Here is a 23,803-nt window from a genome sequence, read left to right as displayed (position 1 = left end):
GTGAAACCTTGTGAGTTCACGAACGTGTCTACGTGGCGTGTCTTAACTTAAAACTTATACATGATTACATATTATATAATTTATACTAAGTAAAATAAAATAATGAAACAAAAAACAAAAAAGAACAGAGTAAAAAAAAATAACAAAATTAACATATATGGGAAACTAAATTAACAGGAAAAATCAAACAATAAATACGAGTCAACCCGTAAAGTGAACAATCTGCCGCCACCATAGTATTGTAGTAGAAGAAAAGGAATGGGGATGATGACTAGGTTTGAATATATTGATTTTTATAATACATTCCGGTAAATAAGGTCAATGTGAACTAATTTATACATAAAAAGCGAAGATTGACTGGATATTTGCAAAATAAATAAGATTATAAAATTTCAAAATCTACTAAAAATATTTTATCGTAATTAGATGAAAATACATACAGTTTTAGCTTCCTTACATTAAATGTAACATTTTTTAATATGTGAACTATAGACATAAACGCAAAAATAACAAAGATATTAGTAATTTTGTTTAAACGCCCATACAAATCTAACGATCATTAATTGCCTACTACGTCATAAGTGCGTACCATTTTGTATGGGGCGTTTTTCAGGGATCCGCGGCGGCGCCGCAAATCTGACTCTTTAAATCCCTGTAGCTCCGAAAGTAATGATCGCAGATACCCTGTTACTTTTACAAAATTGCTTTACTATTAGCGTACTCTTAATATATATAAAATATAAAAAACTGTCATCATCCCTATTAGTATTATAGGTTATTTGTTTGCTGATCCAATAATAAAAGAGCTTTATATATAGTCTTAAATATAGGGAAAGCGACTTTGTTTTATACTATGTAGTGATGCGATAAGTATCTACCTAATATGAAAATATAGAAAGTCGTACACGGAGACGAAGTTCGATGCGGAGTCGGGGCCATAGGATTACACCAAAATAACCATGTTATTAATGGCCCGACTCGATCCCACGTACTGGAAATGAATTTGTGAATATTTAAAAAGTCTTAGCAGTTCCCACCGGCACACAAGGACTGCCGAGTCGTGTCCCTGACTGGCATTCGGCTCCACTTCCCCCATACCATGGAGCCATGAGTCCATACACTATACACTCCTACTCCTGTATACCAGGGTTTCTCAAACTTTCGGCTCCACGAACACCAGTTAAAATTTCCAAGTGACAACGAACCCCTTACTAAACCCCCCCCCCCCCTAACCCAGAAAAAAATAAATTTGAGTATCGAAGAAAGTAAGGTTTTTATTTGTCGCAAATGGATTCAATGTTAGGAGTAATTTTGGACAATTTTAACCTTAATTCTCACTTGGTATCAGTTATTAAGCCACCATTACGTAAATCTCGTCGCGAACCCCCTACCGTCGAATTGCGAATCCCTAGGGATTCACGTACCCCACTTTGAGAAACCTTGCTCTATACTGAATATACTGAGCTAGCACTAAACGAGATAATGAAATGTATGAAAACTTTTTTTTTTTTTTATTCTTTACAAGTTAGCCCTTGACCACAATCTCACCTGATGGTAAGTGATGATGCAGTCTAAGATGGAAGCGGGCTAACTTGTTAGGAGGAGGATGAAAATCCACACCCCTTTCGGATTCTACACTACATCGTACCGGAACACTAAACCGCTTAGCGGTACGTCTTTGTCGGTAAGGTGGTGACTAGCCACGGCCGAATCTTCCCACCAGCCAGACCTGGACCAATTAAGAAAACCTTAATCGGCCCAGCCGGGAACCGAACCCAGGACCTCCGTTTTGTAAATCCACCGCACACCACTGCGCCACGGAGGTCGTCAAGCAACTTGATTACAATGAAGTGTTTTTTGTTTTATTTCACTCACAGCTGTAAATACGTGTGTTTCAGATTATTTTATTTTTACAACTGAATCAAATAATGTTTTGTCGTGTCAAGGTCGATGCTTTATATTTTTATATCATTCGTTTTTGTACGAAAATCTTATAAATTACATTAATAGTTATATCAGCATCATTATCAACCCATATTCGGCTCACTGCTGAGCTCGAGTCTCCTTTCAGAATGAGAGGGGTTAGGCCAATAGTCCATCACGCTGGCCCAATGCGGATTGGCAGATTTCACACACGCAGAGAATTTTCTGGTATGCAGGTTTCCTCACGAAGTTTTCCTTCACCGCTTGAGACACGAGATATTTAATTTCTTAAAATGCACACAAAAAGTTGGAGGTGCATGCCCCGGACCGGATTCGAACCTACAGCCTCCGGAATCGGAGGCAGAGGTCATATCCACTGGGCTATCACTGCACGTTCTGAGTATCTCTGCGTAATCGAAATCGAATCAGAGTTTGAGAACTCAGAAGAACCAAAGTGACTGATATAGTTTGACACATAAGCTAAAGTGGCAACGGGTGGAGTACGCAGTTTGAGGGTGGATGGATGGATGGATGGAAAGGTGGATGGATGGATAGACGGCTATCGTGAGCCGACCGATTTTCGCAGATACGCTGCGTCCCTATACACTTCGCGGATTGGCAATGAATTTCATATTGTGTTTACAAAACAGATTTAGTGAACACTGTGAATAAACATCGTTTATTAAACAAATAGCACGTGGACTGGCTTCATACGCGTGTCGCTGATCGGTGTGTGTGTGTGTGTGTGTTTGTCGGTACTACCCGAGCGAGACCATGAGGTTATTAATGTACTACTAATTATTATATTTAGTTTAATCACTAGAAGCTAACATTTATTTTTGGGCGAATATAGTACTCCTACACGCGAAGCTTGACTTGTATGAGTAGGTCCAGTTGGCCGGTGTTAGTGTGGTTTTAGATTGAGGTTCAAGGTTCGAGTTTTCATTGAATTTACATTTCAAAGAAGAAATTCCTTACGGCGATGGTCGTTATTATTTACATACGACCAGTGAAGAGAAATATAGACGAACCAGCGGGCGCCCGCGACTTCGCCCGCGTGGAATTCAGTTTTTCACAAATCCTGCGGGAACCATGGATTTTTCCGGGATGAAAGGTAGCCTATGTTAATCCTGAGTAAAATCTATTTTAATTCCAAATTTCAGTCAAATCGCCGCAAAGTTTTATATATCGCATAGCTTTTATCGCGGCGACCGAATCAAGAAATTCCGTAACGAAAATAAATCTAACACCTAAGCCGTGCATCAAGTTTACACATTTCGACATTATAATATCGATTCAACTGGACAAGTGGTGTGAAACTAAGGGGCAAAACATATTTAACCTGAGTTCGATTTCAGCTCAAAGTAAAGACATTTTTTTTATTCTTTTCTAAAGAATAAAATACTGCGTAAATAAAATAAATTAATAATTTTATTTGCATAAATTAATAATAAAATAAAATGCTATGCAACAGCTTAGCCGCGGCAGTTCACGAGTGCCACACGTATTTTGTATTCTTTACAAAATTCGATTACATTTTTGTTGTAAGTGGCAATTAAAAACGTAACAAAGCCAAGTGGGTCGTGAAATAGGCTCATTGTAGAGTTAAGACGGTACTTAGGACGTGTGCAGCGATATATTGTGAGTGACTTTTCACGTGCCTAGCCACTTCGAGATCGAGTTTCGGGCGGGAGGCGGTCGCCGGTGCGCGGCGGCTGGGGCTCTGCAATGAGCGGAATGTCTTCTGTTGCAGGACGTTAAGTTTATTAATTTACGAGTACTAGCGGACGCCTGCAACTTCGTTCACGTAAAATATGTTCTTCGAACGAAGTTCCTTATCGCGCGTTGCGAAAGGGGGCTAGACGGAAAAAAATTAAGACCAAAAGTTGTAACGACACTTTTTGCTATAGTTGTAAGTCGTGCGGCGTGCGCGTGTTTTTCGGTCTATCTGTCTCTTTCTCATAGAAAGCAAGCCAGTTATTTTCGTTTCGTCTTTCTATTTCGCATTGAATAGTGTGGTGTCGCGACGATTATTTTTGTCGAGTGTATACAGGTTTTTTGTACATAATACCTCTCAAGATTTTTTAAACCGTGGATTATTTCGGAAAAAACTAGCCTTTGTTCTGCTCCAAGGTTCACTTTATCTCAATACCAAATTTTATTCAAATCGGTTTAGTAGCCGTGAAACGGTAAGACAGACTTACTTTCGCAATTATAATATTAGTAGGTAAGAACTCCTATATAAAACGATCCTCACCGACCTGTTTACTGCATGCAAAGTATTTTATATCCTGCATGCAAGCGGATCCTCTCCTATTAAAAGCGGGTATTTGAAATGGTATTTGAAACGTCAAAACCAAATAGAAAAAGAAAATTGGGTATACGAGTAATAGCTTTGCCGATGCACACGCTCGCTGCTCGCCCGACTTCAAAAAAACATGTATTTATGTTTTCAACGGTTAGGTATTTCTTATGTTGTTATCAATTAGTGGTGATAACATAAGTAAGTTAGTTGCGAACTCTGAACTATCTTATCTTATTATCTACATATAAAAAGAGCAATCCTATTTGAGTATACATACATACAATGTAATTATCGAAACTGATCACGGAGCAACATGAAGAGAGACTGTAAAATAGTGAAGTACTCTGTTACATGTATATGTCCGAAAAATCGGCCAAGTGCGTGTCAGGTCACGCGCAGTGTCGGGTTCCGTAGATTGAGTTAGCACTTTTCGCCGTTTCAAACAGGTGATGTTTAATTTAATATAAAATTCGCACAATTTGAAAGTCGAAGGTGCATGCCTCGAACCGCATGCGAACCTACGCCCTCCAAATCAAAGGCACAGGTCATATCCACTGGGGTATCATGGACAAAATATATTAATAATAATAATAATAAAAAAATTTTTTATAAATTTTTAATAATGTTTTGTATTTTATACTTATATTGTTAAAAATTTTAAAAAAAGAAGTAATAAATAAATGATAGAAAAATAATAATAATAAAATCCTTCATTCAGCTAAAAAATACAAATTAAAAAAGAAGAAGAAATTACAAACTAATACTAACAGAGCTTACAAACTACTTAAAGATACCTACTTAAATTACAAAGTTCCTCTGTCTGTACTTAGTATAATAATATAATAAAGAAATTCAGCTGAATGGGGCGCTGCCTCAGCTCGATACTACAGTTGAGAGCTGTAGTGCTGATTTTCAGGCATGACCCCAGGGTGAGCTCACGGACCGATCGGACATACTTTTGCGGCGTCGCTAACAATCATTATAAAATAATAAAATTATATAAAATAATATACGATTAGTAATAATATGTACATATTAATCTTACATCACCAAGCTTAAAGAAAAGTTTAGGAGTAATAATAAATAATAAATAGAAGAGGGGGTGATACTAATAAAGAAAAAAAATGTATTGCAAAATATTGGTTTAAGTTTATTAAGTATTGCAAATTATTATTGATCAAATTCGTTGCCGTTAGTAGTATGTAGGTAGCGTAAATGTCTTCTCTTTAGCATTTACTTTTTGTTGTATCGTACCTGATAAAACTGTCGTATTTATTATTTACTAGAATAAGTGTGACAGGTATAGTAGCGACAGAGATCGTACCAATAATTTGTGGCAGAGGAAACCCCTCGAGCAAGTCCCAGGACTTGTGACATTGGGAGTAGGCTTAAGGGATCCCTTTAGAATGCATCAACACTCACCTTCCCTGCCCGACATGTTTTTCATGTCATCACTGAACAATTTATAATAAACAATATTTACATCATAAATCATTATCAATATACGAGTAAGGTACTCTGCGTATAAATTGACGACTGCATGTTTCTATCGGATTTGCAGCTCGGGTTCGCCTTAGTTCGGCGTGAATTACGACGCAGATAGTTTAGTACAAGACGAATGCTAACATTACTACTAAAGGGGGGACACGATGTGGTAGGATGGTACAGAGTTGACGAGTAATATAGAGGATATTAAACTAAGACAATCTTCCGATAGATTCCGCATTCAAAGCATTTACGAGTTCACCAAAGAAAAGAAAAAGAAGATATTCAAGTTCAATATAAGACATAAAAAACAAGATTATTGACAAGAAATACCATAAAATTCACCAGAACATATTTTTATATCACTTTAGTACTATTTGGATACTTATATATTGGGGTTTGAGTAAGGTATGTCGTGTCCCGGGTAGCGGTTATGGGTGATAAATAATAGTAGGCTCCACTGATAAAACACTTATATTGACTATCAGTTACAACGGTTAGGTAACGACTGGCGACAAACCGCCCGTATTGACTTCGTCATAATTACGAAAATGCTTAAGTAGCATTTTCATTTACAATCTATGTGTGTGTGACCACCACAATATCATCAGAACAAGTCATCGTTGCATCAGTTTTTTATTAATTTTACGAAAGCACTCAATATTGCACGTATCCTTACAAGTCTGCCGTCTTATCGACACCGGACAAAACGATGCAGGATGTATTTTTTTTTTTTTTAATAAATATACTTAAACAATACACATCACTATCTAGCCCCAAAGTAAGCATACAGAGTAGCTAGTATTATGGGTACTAAGATAGTTTATATTATAATATTCATATACATTTATATACTACATATAAATACTTATATAATGTATAAATACACACAGACACTGGAAAACACCCATGCTCATCACACAAATATTTTCCAGTTGTGGGAATCGAACCCACGACCGTGGATGCAGAAAGCAGGGTGACTACCCACTGCGCCACGCGGCCGTCAATTAAATATAGAAGGAGATAATTTCGATACCTCGTGAAGATAAATTAAAGAAGGCGGCGATGTTCTTAGACGTAATAAGAGTAAACGCTCATTGCGAAATCCGCTAGTTTAGATGCCGCGCGGAGGACTCGAATGCATGTGTAAAAATGTGCTAGCGGGCCACCCACGAGCTAGAGGCGATCGGTGCACTACGGTCAGTCTCTGCGACTCGCTCGACGCTAGGGACCTATATAGCGTACTCCCGGCTATAACCGCCCCCAGTGGCCGCAAGGACCAAGTTATGTGGAGGAACGAAAGTATGAACGTCGCACATTTGGTGGCAAGAGCCGTGATAGCCCAGTGGATATAACTTCTGTCTCCGATTCCGGAGGGTGTGGGTTTGAATCCGGTCCGGGGCATGCACCTCCAACTTTTCAGTTGTGTGCATTTTAAGAAATTAAATATCACGTGTCTCAATCGGTGAAGGAAAACATCGTGAGGAAACCTGCATAGAGAATTATCTTAATTATCTGCGTGTGTGAAGTCTGCCAATCCGCATTGGGCCAGCGTGGTGGACTATTGGCCTTATCCCTCTCATTCTGAGAGGAGACTCGAGCTCAGCAGTGAGCCGAATATGGGTTGATGACGACATTTGGTCGCAGACTGCTCTCTGGTCGACGGCTTTTGACGGCCTCCGTGGCGCAGTGGTCTGCGCGGTGGATTTACAAGACGGAGGTCCTGGCTCGATCCCTGGCTGGGCCGATTGATGTTTTCTTAATTAGTCCAGGTCTGGCTGGTGGGATGTTTTTTGACTAGTTACAACCCTACCGACAAAGACGTGCCGCCAAGCGATTTAGAGTTCCAGTACGATGACGTGCCGCCACAACCAGTTAAACTGGTTAGGTTTTAAGAAGTAAAAATATTCATCAGCTCTTTTTCGTTTTCGACATTTTTTAAGTTCAGTTCGATTGCAATTTTCTGGTAAGGATAGAGGATCCCCTGAGTTTGAGGGCCCCCTGAGTTCGAGAGCCCCTGCGTAGCTACGCCATAATTGCTTACCAGTGTACAGACGCGCACTACTTCACATTGCTCTGTCTACACTGACCCCGATCGAATTAATCAAAGTAGATTTTTTTTTAAATTATGCAAACTACGAGTATAGGTAGGTATTTATAATTTTGGTGTTGGCATATTTTTCCTATAATCAGCATTTGCTGCTACACTATAAATGTAATAAAATTGAATAATTATTATTAAGTAGATATGGATAGTTATGATAATGTAATAGTGATTATAAATATTTAATCACGAAAACATGGCTGAATGAAAAATTTTGATGAAATTTAACAGATTAGATAATTTAGAGTCTGAATTATTCCCTAGGACATTTTAAATCAAATGAACATCTAAAGTGTAAAACTTTCGTGGATTAATTTTCTTATTATATATATATTCAATAAATAATACTAGACGAAGGCTGATTTTATATTTATTGAAATTTAACAAATAAAGTTAAATATGTAATATGATAATTGTGAAACTTAAACCTTTATTGATCGGGTTAAATGACCTACGAGAAGAAATATTTGTTTGGCTAAATATTTTTTGTTGCAAGATCAGAAAGGCGTTTCTCGCAAACTCACTAATAAAAACTAAGTAGGTATATACAAAAATATATAACCTTTGTCAATTTGACATTTCATTTTGGCGCGCAGAACAAAAATACCCGACATGAGTTTAGATTAGTTAAACCAGCTGGCCTATTCACTATTTTGGTCTTTATTATCAATATATTAAAATAAACATCAAATCAATTGGCAAAATGTCATCTACATACTGTATGATATCCATCAGTAAGCACCGGATGACATTTGTTACATAGAATCTCAAAAAAACACATATATGGCTCATCGGAGTAGATTGTGTTCACAATTTCATACTAAACAAATATTTCGATAACGTCAACTCTCAAACCGCATCATAATCGTTTCGTTTAAAAATTACGACGCTACAGACAAAAACACAGATACAGACATACACCTGAAGTTTATAACACACCTCTTTTAATATAGAAGGTTAAAGATAAAAGTACCTAAACTGATTATTATCAGTTAGAATTTGCATCGAAATCAAATCGAAGTTCTATCGGATGTAACATTACATTGCATTCCGTGCGAGGATTCCGCAAATTTTAGCGTAACAGAACGTACCTACTCGTACAAACCAATAATTATGACTAAAATACATGGGTAACTAGCGGACTCGGTCAAGCTTCGCTTTGACACATTCCCTACCCCCATCCTATTCTACTCCCACCCTACACCTACCCTACCCTACCACACTTCCACCTTACATCTACGCTACATTACTTTATCCCTACACTACCCCTACCCTACCTCTAACTTACCCCTACACTATTAAATGTTTTGCCTTCCCGTAACTTCCATTAACACTTGAACTTTATGGTGTGGTATTAAAGTTCAAATTACCTTTTAAGTATTATTACGAACTGATTGTATGGGAGTATAGAAAAACATGTTAGATGGGACAACACTTATCACTTTGAGGTTAGATAAATAGATAGTACCCGATTCTAAGACTTACTGAATATGCATAAAAAATGTCATAAGAATCGGTCAAGCCGTCTCGGAGGAGTAGCATGAAAATTTTATATATTAGATTAACATGAAATTATACATAATATAGGTAAATGAAATGTAATTATTACATTTACAACAATTACAGGAGAGCAGGTATGTTTTAATTTTCAATTTATAGTAATTTTAAAGAATGAACTGAAATGAACATTATAAATGTACAAAAAAATTATAAGTGGAGAAAAGAACAACGAGTGGATTCATTTACGGAAGGTGTTTAAACTAATAATTATTATCTCCCACTTTTACCTCACATACTCATTATTCATCTTAACAGCAGTCGGAAATTAAGTTACCGAGTAAAAGCGTCTAATTTAACATCCAAAAATGTAACATTTTGTAAATTTAACTTTTAATTAAAATAAAATATTGAATACTGCACTGAATTATTTTATTTTCTCGCAATCATATTGAAAAGTATAGTGTAACACGCGGGGCTGAACCCATTATAAACTCGGTTTCTATTAGCGGCCCTCGCCTTACGGCTTGTGCCCTAAAAATACCTCGTATAGGTATTATAATGAGTCGTTTTAGTCCCTTGCAGCCCCGGATCTTCACAATTTTTTAGGTGGGGCAAAAACAGAAATGCCGCCCCCGGCTACTTATACCTTTTTATTTTTTTAACCTTTTATTTATACCTTTATCATCTACTATATAATAAATAAATTAATTAAACAAATAAAAAACCCGACTGTATAAAGTATAAAAAAACTGAAAAGAAAAAAAACAAGCTCAGTCCAGAAGTGTAGAAAGCAATTAGAAAACAGTCGGGACCTATTAAATAATGTCGAAGAAAATCATTCTATCCAATATCTAAGGTCCCGACTGTTTTCTAATTGCTTTCTACACTTCTGGACTGAGCTTGTTTTTTTTCTTTTCAGTTTTTTTATACTTTATGCAGTCGGGTTTTTTTATTTGTTTAATTAATTTATTTATTTCACACTTTTTAGTTACAATAGATGGTTAATTTCGGATTTATTTATTACGTTTATTACAAAGTACGATAAGTTATACGTCCAACCGAGGTTAAGCAAATATTCAAAAAATCCTACGGAACGCTCGGTGGGCGAATCCGACTCGCACTTGGCGGATTTTTATAATCAATATATTTAATTTAGTCTATTTCATAACTTCACTTCACAAACCTGCTCGCACCTATAGTCACCCGCCTCGCGTATTTTGTATAGACAACTAATAAATAACATTTTTCTAATTGTAGTTTTTTTAAACATGGCCATGATATATCACTTTAGAATCCTCACAAAAAGCTCTTGAATTTGACACCCATATTGCAATATTAGGAAAAAAGATTTTTTTTTCACCTCGAGTCTATAGCGTCTCACAGTCATCTTGTTATTTTTTTTTAGTTTAATCTATCTAAGAACACTTGGGTTATTGAGACAAATCTAACGATATCCTAATTACGTAAATCCGTATAGTGGTTTGGAAGATATGAGGTAATAAAGAATATTACATACATACATACATACATACATACATACATACAAGATACGCGCGAAAAACATAACCCTTCTTGCAGTCGGGTAAAAATAAGTCGTGTTTTCCTTCCTGACGCTATAACTCCAGAACGCACGAATCAATTTCCACGGTTTTGCATTCGTTGGAAAGGCCTAATAATTGACTTTAATTGACACTAATTGATTAATTTATATAATAAGTTCACTAAATTGATTGACATTTGGACATAGCTTAAATATGCCTTTTGTAAATAATGCATCCATCGATGTATTTTCTGCACGGATAAGAAAAAACAGGAACTTTTCAGTATGAAATACTAAAGTGGCGTTTCAAATGCAAAAGTAAAAAAAATGCAGTTACAAGTAGTAAAGTTGACAAATCCTGTAAATCTGATAGGTAAAACTCTTAATATTACATTTTAAAACTGCAAGTATATAGAAATGTAAAATTTACTGTTTCACTACGTTATATTTCTTTTTTTGCGTTCGAAGCGCCGTTTTTATACTTAATTCAAATTATAAAAGTAGTTAAACCTATTTATTTACAGATATATAGAAATAAACGTGTAAGATATTCGTACGACATATACTTTTTGCATGCTGTGACTACCTATAAGTAAAATTATATTTGGTATTAAGATATGTTATAGCCTGGACTAACACATAGACTACTTTTTATCCCGAAAAAATCCATTTTCGATGCATTTGTGAAAAACTAAATTCCACGCGGACGAAGTCGCGGGCGTCCGCTAGTTTGCAAAATATTTTGTACTAACTGACGCCCGCGTGGTCCCGTTCCCGTGGGAACACGGGGATAAAATATAGACTATAGCCTTCCTCGATAAATGGGCTATCTAACACTGAAAGAATTTTTCAAATCGGACCAGTAGTTACTCAGATTAGCGCGTTCAATCAAACAAACAAACAAATAAACTCTTCAGCTTTATAATAATAGGGGTTAAAGTATGAAATTGCCGTTTTATTGCAATTGGTTTTTTGAATTGACATAGAATCTTCATGGTTTGAGGTTTTCGAATGAAACATTTTTCAAATGGTTTCTATGATATTATTTTCTTAACATTTGAATATCGGCTTTCAATTGTTTTCGTTATTCAATTTAGACAAGAAAGATGGACACTGCAAAAATTCGAGTAATTTTTGAATACGAGTTCCGACGCGGAACTAACGCGGCAGAAACAGCCAGCAATATCAATGCTGCGTTTGGAGAGGGGTCTACTAATGAACGCACCGTGCGATTTTGGTTTAAACGCTTTCGTGATGGAAATTTCGACTTAAAGAATGAGCCACGAGGAAGACCGCCCACACAGGTGAATAACGATGAATTAAGAGAGATAGTGGAAGCCGATCCTAGTCAAACTACCCAGGAATTAGCGGCATGGCTTAACGATACCTTACCCACAATATTGACTCACTTGCGTCAAATCAATAAAATAAAAAAATACGAAAAATGGGTGCCTCATGATTTGACTGATCTGCAGAAAGAAACGCGTGTTGAAATTTGTGTTGCCTTGTTGACCCGGTACAGAAATGAAGGAATATTGGATCGAATTGTAACATGTGATGAAAAGTGAAATGAAATGAAATGAAAATTTATTGTTTTATCAAGTTTACCAATAAAAAGGTAATGGTAACTGTTTGGTAGTCTCAGCATGGTGTTATTCACTATAGTTTTCTCCGATCTGGTCAAGCAATAACGGCAGATGTCTATTGTGCCGAACTCCGAACCATGTTGACAAAACTAGCAGTTAAACAGCCCCGACTCATGAATCGATCTTCACCATTATTGCTCCACGACAACGCGAGACCTCACAGCACGAGAAACCATTTTAACCCTTCAGGAACTGCAGTTAGAAACTATTCGTCATCCTCCGTATTTACCAGACCTTGCTCCAACGAACTACCATATTAGTATAGATGTGTTCATATAATTTTTTTGGTGGTGTAAATAAATAAATAAACAATAAGATATAGAAACCGTTAGACTTTTCTATATCACCAAATAAAAGCGGACCTTGCTCTTTAAAAACGTGAAGTTCCTGGCAGAATTCAACGGCGCAAATCGCGCTCGTATTTTCGAGCCAGATCAGCTCCATACTTTTGCAGTTCTTCAATCGACATTTTCAAAATATTAGTACCATTAAAAAAAGTAAAACGTATTTTGAACCATGCCTACGCGCCTCGCGAAATGTAGGTAATGTTCGGGTAGCATAGCACGTCTTACCATATGTTTTCTATGGTCTTACTCCGAGCTCTGGGTCGGTATTTAGTATATCGGTCGAGTTTTTGATCAAGAGAAATATCTGTACTCGTGCTATTATTTATTCCGTAGGCATGTTAAGTAAATGATGAGTTGTCCATTAGTTGATAAAGTGTGAATTTTGCCGCCCCCTAAACATCCGCCCGGGGCATAGGCCCCGGCTTGCCCCCCCCTAGATCCGGCGCTGGTCCCTTGTATAACAATATACTATTGTAGACAAGCGGACACCTACGACTTTGCCCACGAACAAATCAGTATAGGCTTTCATTCCTTTTTAACGCCATTAGATTTAACGATAATAATGTATAAATTAATAATTTATGTGCCAATTATCATAAATATAAAAAAAATTATCATCAAAATGATAAACTTCAATAAACAATTTCATATGGGTATGCCACATAGGAAGTCATTATTAGATGTGTATTGATATTGATCATCATTATCATTAACAACCCTTATTCGGCTTACTGTTGAGTACGAATTTCCTCTCAGAATGAAAAGAGTCAGGTCTAACAGTCTACCACGTTGGCCCAATGCGGATTGGCAGACTTCTAACACGTAGAGAATTAAAGAAATTTCACACGTATGCAGATTTCACGATGTTTTTATAAACCGCTTGATAAGAGAATCAAAAAACATGTGCGTCTCGGACACTCAATAGAAGTGATCACTTAAACCTAAGCCTCTAGCCACGAGGCACGTCGATTCTCTTTCTACAAACGCTAACGCTTCAAGAACTAACAAAAGTATGGGAATGACAGATCCGATCGACAACTTAATCACGGGACCTGTCGATAACAAATGTCATTCCCATATTTTTATAATTTTCGAAGCGCTAGCATTTGTAGAAAGAATATCGCCATGACACATGGGTACAGGCCCTGATGACGTATGCGTGAGAGAAAAGGAAACCAGACAGAGGGCACTGTAACGCGTTACATTACGAAGCGGTTTACCCTTCTATCACTTCAGTAAATAATTTGTGTACGAACAAGCAGACGTCCGCGGCGACTTTGCGAAGAATCAACTCTTACCTCTTCATTATAATATTAGCTTAGATCAGTACATTAACTCACTTGATGCGTCATCTGCAGACATATCGGACCAGACAACTAGGCATCGTAGTAAGAGCGGTTTCAGACTAGCGTTTTTTACGCTCGTACAAGCTCGTTTTTGGAAACGCATATAAACGCGTATAGGCATTAAGCGCGCCTTTTGCCACATGCTCAACTTGTACGAGCGTTGTTGCGTTTCTAAGCTCGTATAAGCGCGAGCCGCGAGAGACACCTACCAGAGATACTGTCACGACACCGACGGTTCGAGCGAACACGCCGAAATATACCCGTTTACGCGAGTCCGGTTTTTCAAAGCGCGTAAGTAAGCGCGTATGCTGAAATGACCGTATACGCGCAAAAAAATACGCTAGTCTGTAATCACTCTGTCCCAAACATCAATATATTAGGTAGCTCGTAGGTATATCATATGGCGGATGAGTAATGTAATCAGAGACTCAGAGACTGCACGCGCAAATATAACTGTGACATACGAGTACTTTTAAAACGCTTTAACAGTAGGTACTTATTTTAATAGTAGGCACCTTTGTAATAAAAAAAATTGAAGTAATATGGGTCACTTCCGTTTCCGAGTGAGCTAGTGGATTGGAAGGTAGAAATATTAATATAACAGGTCTAACAGATTATGTCTTCATCGTCATCTCCTTTCACTTGGTAGATACCCACTATACGATACTATTGGGCTGGATTAAAGAGGTCTAAAGGCTGACGAGGCCGCGGGCGTCCGCTAGTAATAAATAAAAACCAAAATAAAAAAGCCTTTTATTTCTTCTTAATAGTGTTAACAATTGTTGACACTATTTATTATTATTAGGCGATGGAGTTTCTGAGGAGGAGAGTATGCTTGGAGTTTCTCTGCGTGATCGAATCAGGAATAAGGAGATCCGCAGTTACTGACATAACTCAGCGAGTCGCGACGCTGAAGTGGCAATGGGTAGGCCACATAATTCGAAGAGCCGATGGGCGTTGGGATCCCATAGTGTTGGAATGGCGAGCCCGCACCGGAAAGCGCAGTGTTGGTCGTCCCCCCACTAGATGGACAGAGGATATCAAGCGAGTTACAGGGAGCCGCTGGATGCTGGCGGCACGGGAATATTGTGCTTGGAGTTCCATACAAGAGGCTCATGTCCAACAGTGGACGTCTATCGGCTGATAAGGTTTGCCTTCAGTATCCAGTTTTTGCCGGTGAAATTACTTATATCGTCGACCCACCGATAACGTAGTCTGCCTCTGCCTCGTTTTCTTTTAAGTCTCGACCATTTCGTTATTGTGACAGTCCAGGTCATATTTGTAAGCCGAGCGAGTGCTCGACTCTGGGCGATAAAGGACACAGAAATTTGAAAGACAATTTCGTTCATTTGATCTGTTGTATTTTTTATAATTAATGTAAACATTCGACGTAACGCAAAACCAAGGCCATCATTTAAGGTTTTCATCATTAATTCGAATCCCATCCCAGTATCCCATATAGTCCCATCAAACTATGAAAGTGAGGGAAAAGAGAGTGCACCTGTGCTTGCGCACACATTTGTGCACTTATCTTCCTACATACATGGTTAATCTCACCATGAAATTAGCCGTCGTGGCCAAACACAAAAAAAATGAAAAAAAAAAAAAACAAAAATCGGTCAGGAGCATATTATTTACTCGAACACGACTACTTGTTCGTAAAGTCAGACGCGATGGTGGACTTTGTTAATAATATTGTACAGATAATGTTATTTAATTTAATTACAAAACTTATATTCTGAATTATTATAATTTTCACATATTTTTTTTTTACCTAAATTGGACGGTGCGATATAAAATGTTTCATCATTAAAAATTGTCAATCAGCATACGCCGTCAACAGCAATATCATATTGACAATCTCTGCGCGAGATGAACCCGTGTCATGGCCCCAGATAATACCGCGCGGGCTTTGATAGCTTACGATTTTCTTAAATTGTACAACTTCATGTTTTTGAAGATCTCTCTGGATCTAGTACACGTAGGTACTAGCTGTTGGTGCGGAACAGGGGCGTAGCTAGCGCCGTATCATTACATATGTAGGTATACAGTTTGCTTATCGTGATGTTTGGAAGTCCCTACAAAAGGCCTATGTCCTGCAGTGGACGTCCATCGGCTGATATGATGATGATGATGACAGTTTGCTTACGTGTAAATGCAAAAATTTGTAAAATGTAATCCACAACGAAAGCTGTGATAGCCCAGTGGATAAAACCTCTGCCTCCAATTCCGGTATGGGTTCGAATCCGATACAGGGCAGGGCATGCACCTCTATCTTTTCAGTTGTGTGCATTTTAAGAAACTCAATATCACGTGTCTCAAACGGTGAAGGAAAAACATCGTGAGGAAACCTGCATAATGTGTGAAGTCTGCCAATCCGTATTGGGCCAGGTGGTGGACTACTGGCCTAATCCCTCTCATTCTGATAGGAGACTCAAGCTCAGCAGTGAGACGAATAAGGGGTGATAATGATGAATCCACAATTTCACTGAATCTGGTGCTTCCCAAAAAAAAACTGCCTATAGAGTTTCACTACAGAAATGTCAAAATTCAAAAAATAATCTCTTTTTTCCCGGCTGGCGTCATTTGGGTCCCCGACTAATTTCGATATAGGGTCGCTCCAAGGCACTGGTGCGGAAGAAGTCGTTAGTCCGCTGATCTTCATGCGCTGTAGCATGGTGCGGGTGACAGTCCGTTTCACTTTTGAAAGTTTGCCGCGATTCACGATAATAGTACGTGTTTGAACTTCATACATACATATCTTACGAGATGGCGCAGTTTCTGCAGTTAGCTCTGCAAAGTACTCATACAATGCCGCGTGACTTAGACTTGCGGACGAAATCGTGGATGTCAGCTAGTTAAGAGCCCCAATAGCTCAACGGCAAGAGCTGTCGGACTCATCACCGAGAGGTGGTGGTTGGTCTATTGTCGTACCCGCTCCTAATACTTTCATTATTAGTCTTTCCCGACTACTTGGAGGGGAATGTTGGTCATATTTAAAAAAATATACGGCAAATACACACACACAAAAAACTTTACAACACGTTTTTTTAAAAAAAAAACTAAAGGAGTACCTACGATAGCAGATCGAAGGCCCGCACTCTGCGGTGCACCGTCAGTCATCACTGTGGTGTGATTCCGCTATTTTATACTCGTCGATGTAATATTCGTATAATAACAAGTTTTATTAAAATTTAAACACTTTAGCCCTTGACTACAATCTCACCTGGTGTTAAGTGATGATGCAGTCTAAGATGGTCGCGGATGTTAGGAGGAGGATGAAATTCCACACCCCTTTCGGTTTCTACACGGCATCGTACCGGAACGCTAAATCACTTGGCGGTACGTCTTTGTCGATAGGGTGGTAACTAGCCACGGCCGAAGCCTCCCACCAGCCAGACCTGACCCCGGGTCGACCCCAAGACCTCCGTTTTGTAAATACACCGTGCATACCATTGTGCCACGGAGGCCGTCATAAACTTCATCTCTATGAGATGCCAAAAAAAATGTCACTAAAAACGTAGTTGCCATGGAAATGAGCGATGTATCATCGCTGTAACTTTACAGAATGCAGGGTACCTTAACTGATGCTGCGATGCCGCTAGCGATGTCAATATGAAGCGATTCAATGAAATGGAAGATTAATGATACACTTTTTTATTTTGCAAGAATACAAGTCAAGCAAACAAGGTCGATGATGTAACGACGTAATGACGAGAAGATAAGACGAGTTCACTTGATAGCCAGTGGCCACCACGTCACAGACCCTCGTGAACCGTATCTTATTATTACAGTGTATCAAGACATATTATTATCCCGATGATACAAAACATTATAAATCTATATAAGTACTAGTATTATAAAAGAGTCAAAGTTTGTGTATTTAGGTGACTGTAGAGGGTAATCTCTGGATCTACTGAATCAATTTCGAAAAGTCTACTAATAGAAAGCCACGTTATCTATGAGTGTCATATCATTGAATATCAATCTGTGAATGTCATAGGCTATACATAATTATAAACGGTAGGAGCGGTAGGAGCATCAATGAAATATTTTTTTGAGTACCTAATCAAATTTCTTCAAAAATAATGCATTGTTTGCCAAGGTGCTTTTATAAATATTATATTAACCCTTACTTAAATAAGCATAGTATTCGTGACAAGTGTTTAATTATGAACAAAATTACCTTTAGCACCATTTGCTTTCAATGAATATCTTCAAAAATATACCTAGTTTTAAACTCCGGAACAAAATAAAGCTCAACACGCATATTTATGTCTAGCTGACGCCACGCGGTTTCACCCGCGTGGTTCCTGTTCCCGTAGGAATATGGGAATAATATATAGCCTATAGCCTTTCTCGTTAAATGGGCTATCTAACACTGAAAGAATTTTTCAAATCGGACTAGTAGTTCCTGGGATTAGCGCGTTCAATCAATCAAACAAACAAACTTTTCAGCTTTATAATATTAGTAGAGATGGAGTGAGGGCCGACAGTCTGGAACTTTGTTGAAGTTTGTATCCGTGCCTTGCCGCGCGACTTAGACTACCACGAACGAAGTCACGGGCTTAGGCTAGTAACTGAATAATAAAATCTACCTACTAATGCTGAATTAAGACGTTTGAATGAGTAAACCGAGTGGTCAGTCGACGTGACGGCACTCAGTCTAACCGTTGCTCCCGGGCTTGTTCAGTTTGGGTAAACCTGTGTTTAAATCCAGCCCCCCTAGCCAAGTGGCATGTCGATTCTTTGTCTACGATCGCAAACGCTTCGAAAACTAGAAACTTGTATGGGAATAACAGATCTTGATCACGTGACCTGTCGATGTAATTCCCATACATCTTTCTAGTTTTTGTTGCGTTAGCGATCGTAGAAAGAGAATCGACGTGCCACTTGGCTAGCGGGGCAGGGTACAATCTACCTAAACTCCATATTTCAACCAAATCCATTGAGTACTTTGTTCGTACGTAGGATTTGTTAACATCAATTAAGTTGACGTCTAATAAAGTGGATGTTGTTTATATTCATAATAATAACACATATATTGAGAAGTTGAAGATTATTATACGTTGTATTATAAGTTGAATACATCATAAATGACGTTAATTATATTAAAAACAAATAACAGTGTAACTTCAGTCGAGACAACGTGCTCATTGATGTACTACATTGTACTTGTACTCTTGCATTCTGTATTAGTGGTTTTGTCACTAACATCCCACTAGCCACGCGCACTCATTGAGATTTCTGTTTGAGTCACTAAGAACCAACTCGCACTCATTGAGATTACTGTTTGAGTCACTGATAGCTCACTCGCACTTAATGAGATTACTGTTTGAATTACTAAGAGCCCACTCGCACTCATTGAGATTACTGTTTGAGTCACTGAGAGCCCACTCGCACTCGTTGAGATTACTGTTTGAGTCACTGATAGCTCACTCGCACTTAATGAGATTACTGTTTGAATTACTAAGAGCCCACTCGCACTCATTGAGATTACTGTTTGAGTCACTGAGAGCCCACTCGCACTCGTTGAGATTACTGTTTGAGTCACTGATAGCTCACTCGCACTTAATGAGATTACTGTTTGAATTACTAAGAGCGCACTCGCGCTTATTGAGATTACTGTTTGAGTCACTAAGAGCCAACTCGCATTCATTGAGATTACTGTTTGAGTCACTAAGAGCCAACTCGCACTCATTGAGATTACTGTTTGAGTCACTGATAGCTCACTCGCATTTAATGAGATTACTGTTTGAGTCACTGAGAGCCCATCGCACTCGTTGAGATTACTGTTTGAGTCACTGATAGCCCACTCGCACTCATTGAGATTACTATTTGTGTCACTGAGAGCCCACTTGCACTCTTTGAGATTACTGTTTGAGTCACTAAGAGCCCACTTGCACTCATTGAGATTACTGTTTGAGACTTTAATAGCCTCGCAATCATTGATAGTACACAGAAGAATAGAATCTACTCAAGTCGGAGTCCAGTGTGAGCTCTTATGACATTACTTGATTAACAATTGAACATTGTACACGTGAGGCGAGAGCTAGTACAATATAATGTGAAATGGATATAAAAATGCGAACAATCGCTGCTCAAGTGGGCACTCGGCCGTCGTTCTCCGAGTCGAATCGCAGTAACCGAACGCCACAGTATTAAATCACTTGGTTTTTTCAATGTTTATTGTTTTTGCCACAAAACGGATTGATTGTTAAATGCACTCACTTCGCTCGCGCTGGTTTTTATAGTTTTGACACATTCGCACGTTCTTTGTTCCGGCTCGGCGTGTCGTCACGGTGTTCACTAGCGAACGCGCGCGACTTCACACGGTCTCGATAGAACAAAACCTCCCTGTCGCTTCACTTCGTTCAATCTGCCCGTAAACCGCATCAAAATGCACCGAAATTGAATTGAGTGAAGTAAAATATCATTGATTAATGATATTTTATTTCATACGAAAATTTCATACAAAAATGACGTTGCTAACACTTCGGGGCTGAACATGTGTTTTCTTTTCAGATTTTATATTTTACGCAGTCGAGCTTTTAAATTTTAGGGTTCCGAACCTCAAAATGGTAACGGATAAAACGGAACTATAGGATCACTTGTGGCTTGTCTGTCTGTCTTAAGTCTGCCTGTCTATCACAAGCCTTTATCTCAGGAATGCGTCGAGGTATCAAGCTGAAATTCATATGAAAAATAATCAAGTCAAGTCAAGAAAAATATTCTAACTTCTGAGCCAACACAATCAAAAGATACGGCCTTTTATGTAGCAAATTTTCGACACTCGCAAAATAATCAAACCTACTGCCCGTAAACCACATAAAAATGCACCGAATCAATGATATTTTATACTATAGATATGGCACTAGTTTTGATGCACAAGTCCCCTGAGGCGGAAAAATGTGTATAAATTGTCTTAATTTCATTTAGTCGCTTATTAAACATCGTTGTTTAAACTAATAATACCTAATTATCGTTTATAATGTCGAGGAGTCTGTTCAGAAAGTGTAAGAAGTATATACATGGGAATTACTCCTGAGTAATTCCCATAACTCTAGGGTTATATTTTTTAAGGAAAATTAATTAAACATGTATAAGGTACAAGTGTTCTAAAAGGAAATTTTTTGGAGTAAAAATTATTAACGCAGATTAAACCGCGCGGCATCAGCTAGTTCATCAAATAATAGTTGCCGCGATGATATTATAAATATATGCACCATTTACTCCCAAAGAAAATAAAAACAAAATTCAAAGTGCGATTTATTGTAATAATTTAAAAATCTAGTTTGGTTGCGATTTTTCACAAATGGGTAAGATTGTGCCCTGTTATTAAAGTAGCTGCTACTCTTCTATTTATTAGGTAGTTCTAGACTAAGAATAAGTTATTGGACTTTTTCTTAGTAGGTAATAATATACTAATAGTGTTATCTATTATTTTTTGTATTAACATTCTTAAAAATTTAAAAAAAAATAGAGGGAAAATATTATAAGTTTAGATTAAAGATAGATCACTAATCAGTCACATAAGTAAGCTAGATCGTTATTTCATAACAAAGAAAAAATAAACAGTTTTTTAATTATATTCAAAAAGCTGAAAACAATTTTTCAACTTTGTTTTTTGATTATAAAAAACTGAAATTTTGGCGTTCACTCACCGGCGGGTGCACCTGCGTGAAGAGCTGCATCCTCCGCGGGTCCCCGTACAGGCCGGAGGGCAGCTCGCTCATGTCGAGTGTGGAGACTTCGTCCGGAGTCGAGCGCGAGCCGTAGGCCGGCACGGCTCCGTCGGTCCGGGCCACTGCAACAGACGGACCGTTGGTGTCTGAGCTCTGTGCGACTGCGACTGACCGATGGTGTCTGTGCTCTGTGCGACTGGCACCGACCGACGGATGAACCGTCTGCGTTGACTCGTCGTTGCACAGAGTACAGGGCCTATATCCATGTGGCACGTCGATTCGATTCGCCCACACACACACACTAATGGGAATCCACTGGCTCCCAAGATACAGTTACAGCTAGTTTGGGAGCCAGGAATCTACTCTATTATTGTATTAGAAATTTGTTACTGTGTGTTTAATAAATAAATTTTTATTTTACTTTATTTATTTATTTCTACAAACGTTGACGTTTTGGAAACTAAAAAAAATTATGTGATCCGATCGCTGACTTGGTCACGTGACCTGTCAATAACGAATGTCATTCCCATATGTTTGCGCGATGCGAAAGTGCGCTCCAAATTTGGTTGAAGCCTTAAAATTTTAGGTAGTACCTAATACCATAAAAAAATGTATTTTTAAACATAATTATAGTTGTTGCAATGACTGCCAGGCACTTATCTCTATTTTAGGGGACAGCATTTTTCAAACGGCAAAGACGAACTTATCGACGTTCAATCCGGATGTGTTGGTGACTGTAGCTGTACAAACTAAATGTGCTTATTTTTCTTATTATTTGGTTTAGTTATTATCAAACAGCTTACTTGTTAGGCAAGTGATAAAGGATTACTGAAACTATAGGGAATTTTGTCTTAAATTTATGCCCCTCCAGCTTAGTCTCCAGTTATTGATAGCAATTAAAATAACATAACTTTTTAATTTGCTAATCACTCAAAATTTAATTATTTTGTAAAGACTATTTACGAATTTTTTTGTATCTATTTTTATTGTCATTTAATTCCTAATTACAAACGTTACTTGTGTATCGTCTTTCATGATAAAAATAAGTTCAAAATAATTGAGTACTTACGTATGAAAGGTTAAATTTTCACATTTTCGTTCTCTAAGGCTTTTCCAGCCTAAATTAAAATTAAAATATTTATTTTTACCTACTTTACTAATTTGCACATTTAAAACATGAACAAAACACAATTTTTACTATAAAAAAGTCCGATTTCCGTCCACAAAAATAGTACTCTTACTGTTCGTCTGCCCCAATGGCGAACGGGGCAGACACACTTTATGTGAGACTAGCGGACGCCCGCGACTTCGTCCGCGTGAATTTGGTATTTCACAAATCCCTCGGGAACCATGGATTTTTCCGGGATAAAAAGTGGCCTATGTGTCAATCCAGGCTATAATATATCTCAATACCAAATTTAAGCTCAATACCAGCGTGGTCCACCACGCTGACCCAATGCCTATTAACCTATTGGCCTATCCCTCTAATTCTGAGAGGAGAGTCGAGCTCAGCAGCGACCCTAATATGGGTTGATAATGATGGTGTGATATATCAAATGAAAGAGCTTACCAAGAGGATTTCAAATGTAGTTTTTTTTTAATTTTGAAATAAATAGTTATTCAAGAAAATTTACCATTTCCCATTTGAAAGGGCGAATCATATGACGTAGCCATCTTAAATCCACATGCATCGAAGAAGACCGACCATTTTGGGCCCAGCACGTTACAGAAAAAAAATGACGGAAAATCAAAATCACCAAAAATAATTAGAATTGATAGTTGCTATTAATATTTTTTGGAAATGTATGTGTTTTTGAAATCGTGCATTTTATAATATACCTAGATAATTGCCCATATCTTGATAATGAAGCTTTCAATAAAACTGAAATTAAACAAGTCTAAAACTGATATTATTATTTATT

At 37.9% G+C, this 23,803-nt stretch overlaps 1 protein-coding gene across 1 annotated transcript in view; it reads right to left on the bottom strand.

The window, feature by feature from the left end:
• Positions 1–22,147, bottom strand: part of LOC112045723 (protein fork head-like) — a 62,423-nt gene extending 40,276 nt beyond the window's left edge. The window contains exons 1-2 of the mRNA XM_052890833.1: positions 22,054–22,147; positions 21,861–22,003 (exon numbers count right to left, since the gene is read on the bottom strand). Of these exons, the coding sequence (XP_052746793.1) occupies positions 21,861–22,003; positions 22,054–22,147 (237 nt within the window). The remainder of the gene's footprint in view (positions 1–21,860; positions 22,004–22,053) is intronic.
• Between the last annotated feature and the right edge of the window lie 1,656 nt (positions 22,148–23,803).

Source organism: Bicyclus anynana, chromosome Z (assembly GCF_947172395.1).
Source record: "Bicyclus anynana chromosome Z, ilBicAnyn1.1, whole genome shotgun sequence".
Lineage (NCBI taxonomy): Eukaryota > Metazoa > Arthropoda > Insecta > Lepidoptera > Nymphalidae > Bicyclus > Bicyclus anynana.
The sequence above is the reverse complement of the archived record's forward strand: the minus strand, read 5'-3'. Positions and strand labels throughout refer to the sequence as shown.